This window comes from Cariama cristata, unplaced genomic scaffold, assembly GCF_000690535.1.
Source record: "Cariama cristata isolate BGI_N322 unplaced genomic scaffold, ASM69053v1 scaffold16421, whole genome shotgun sequence".
NCBI lineage: Eukaryota > Metazoa > Chordata > Aves > Cariamiformes > Cariamidae > Cariama > Cariama cristata.
In genome coordinates this window covers 24,745-27,793 of record NW_009597690.1, presented here as the reverse complement: position 1 = coordinate 27,793, position 3,049 = coordinate 24,745, and the positions used below count along the sequence as shown (strand labels likewise).

Below are 3,049 nucleotides of genomic sequence, written 5' to 3'. Positions count from 1 at the left end.
GCATCAGTCTAAGTAATGATAGCAAAACCCCCTTTTATTTTATATAGTCCTACAGAAAGCAATTGAGGTGGATTTATATTACAATCTCTCAATAAAGTAATATTGCTAAATTTGCATAACCCTAAAGCAATACATTTTCATTAACTTATGAATCTATAGAAAACAAAGTAATGACTTACTTTTATAAAAATTGTGTGGTAAATCCATATAAACTCTGTGTCACATCTTCATTGTAATTGCACCTACAGAACATTTCTTGAAGAGCTAAAAAAAAAAAAAAATTTCAACTGTATTAGGAATTGTTCAGGATGGGTTATTGTCCAGCTGCATAACTAACACTGTCTAGTCATCTGCATGTAACAAGTTTTTAGTTTTATAGTTTAAGTTTTAGAAAATACTTACTGTAATTTGATTTTGTCATAACAGGTTTTCTATCTGACGTGGATTTGGTAATGGTTTCACTACTCCAAGATCAATCTAATATTAAATTTTCTTCTTCGGACACTCTGGAAAGGGATCACCGAGACCTCATGAAGACACAGGGGGATTCAGTATCCCCAGTTCAGCAAATTGTGAGTAAAATGGCCCAGTTCTGTTCTCTTTCTTCAGAGGCACAAGTTCAGATACAATATTCAGCAAATGCTGTACTAAACCTCAGCATACTTAACTGATAACAAAGTAAACATTGAAAATTTTATTCTTGAAGAGTAGAAACCTGAGTTACTCTTCTGAGCTAATCTTAAGCTCCATGCTAAATTTCCTATTTGATTGCTTAAAAATCCTACTACTTTAAAAACAAAACAGGCAATCCATCTAGCTACTAAGCCAGTAAAAATGCCACTTTTAAAGTAATTCTCATTCTGTTTCTAAAACAAATTAATAAAAAAGCAGACAGAGAGAGAGACATCATAATCTTTTTGTCTACTCCCTGCCAGTAGAGGATACCTTCAAGCACTTCAGAATTCCTTGGGACTTTTTCGGAATAAAACGATCTCTCTCTTGTTGCCTGAATATTCATCATGTTTACCTTTCATAACAAAAGTACAACTGAGAATAGTGTTTTTCATCAAACAACAGCAAAATAACCATTGTCATAGTTTTATTGTGAAAGTTTCAGGTGGAGAATTAACAGCATTGCCATTCATACAGCTTTATATAACTAAATACAGTGCTCTTTTGAAATTCTTATTTAACAAAAGATATCATAAAGACATGTATTAGGACTATAGAGGAGAGCAAGGAAGTAAGAATGAAGAAGTTACAAACTGAGTAAGTTCGTGTTCATGTGAGAAGCCAAAAGTGTCATGAGGTCAGATCTGCTTTCTGCAGGAATCCATGACAGAGCAAAACGTTAATAGCTTTGACACACAGATCCATGTGCAAATGAAGGAAGAAGCTGTGCCACGTGTGCCACGTTCCACTCTGCAGAAAGCACTGGCTTTTATGCTGACTTCCCTTTGGGACTTCTTGAAATCTGTTTCTTCCATGAAGGCATATATTCTACCTGTTCTTCTAAAATACTGTAAAACCAACTTGGATTTGGAGGGGGAAGGATGAAAGGGACCACTTGATAATCTGGTCTGATATTTTGTGTAACACAGAACATTACATTTTCCCCTTCACTGAACACAATAACCTGCTCTTGACTTCAGCATGTCTTCTCAAAAGGCATCCAAGTTGTTACTCATCCTTGATGTCAGGGAAAATATGCGTAATTTCTAAGCTGAGTGCGTTCATCTTCAGGATCCAGACACTAGTTCTTGTTAAGCCTTTCTCTTCTAGATTAAAGAGCACTTTAGTAGCTGTTATTTTCTTTTTGCTAAAGTGCAAAAGGGAAGGGAGGAGATGAGACAGGAAGAAGGTTAAAATGTCTGCCTAGAGCCTACCTGTCTCACAGAATGAGTGTGGCTATAGTAATGAAAGGAAGTGATGTAACTAGCAACATATCTGGCAGCTTGTAACACCATTAGAGAATGAGATCAAGCTTATTTGACTAAACTTGTATATGACAAGACTTGCACTTATCATATTCCTGTCATTTAATCTTTCATCACTTGATCATACATCATCTTTTCCCTGAAATTGTCAGACCAACTAAGTCAATAGCTACCTAAGACGTCCTGTTTTTCCAAAGTAATTCAGTCTTCTCAATGCTTTTATTAATTTACTTTTGAACAGTTTTGGATACCAAGTAACCAGAAAACCCTTTAGATCTTTTATGGCTTCTCTGCATGAAGGTGACTAGGACTAGTAACTTTATACTTCCCATCAATAATATATTTTTAATGTACTTTTTTTGTAAATAATGAAAATAACAAAATATTTGCTCATACTAATCCTAAATAAATGCCAATAATTCATTGCAGGATAATCCCAGTTATAACTGCCAACCATATGAGTCAGACGGCAGGACAGAAAGGAACAGTTCAGAGTCTTCCCACAGCCCCAGCCCTGCTTCTCCAGCCCAGGATCAAATTCATGGGAGATACCCTACAAGCCAAGAAATTCACTGTGGCAAGAACAAATTTAAAGTGTCTTTCAGTACTGAAAAATTCAGACGGTACAGTTACGAGGAGAGTACTATAGGAAATTATGACAGGTTTCTCAAGAGCAACAGAAACCCCTTTCATCCTTACAAGAGGCAGATCAGCGAAGATGTCTTCCACGAAGCACATCAAGCCCTCCCACCAGAGGGTTCACCCTTCAAAAGTGCTAGAAGCATCGATGGTTTTGAGGGTCTACCAGCATCTACAGGTCCTGACGAGTCAGAGTCGTTTCCTACACACATTCCAAACATCTCCACAGAACAACCATGGTGTAACAGCCTCCAATACAGCACCACAGGTCAAGATCACGGTTCGCAAGTCATGGTCAGTATTTTTTCTATTTTTTTTTCCTGTTTTCAATGGCAAAAATATACTTTTGGAATTATTTTCTTATTGCTTAATGTGACTAGATGGACATTTAGTCTTTTGTCAAGTTGCAGGCTAGAGCTCAGAATAGACATCCATATATATTTGTCAAAGATTTCTATTTCATGGCCTTTCCC

The 3,049-nt window shown here is 36.5% G+C and overlaps 1 protein-coding gene across 1 annotated transcript in view; it reads left to right on the top strand.

Moving 5' to 3' along the window:
* Positions 1 to 452: 452 nt before the first annotated feature.
* The window catches only part of FOXN1 (forkhead box N1), a 21,508-nt gene continuing 18,911 nt past the window's right edge, over positions 453 to 3,049 (top strand). Inside the window, exons 1-2 of the mRNA XM_009709007.1 lie at positions 453 to 572; positions 2,367 to 2,870. Coding sequence (XP_009707309.1) covers positions 453 to 572; positions 2,367 to 2,870 — 624 coding nt within the window. The remainder of the gene's footprint in view (positions 573 to 2,366; positions 2,871 to 3,049) is intronic.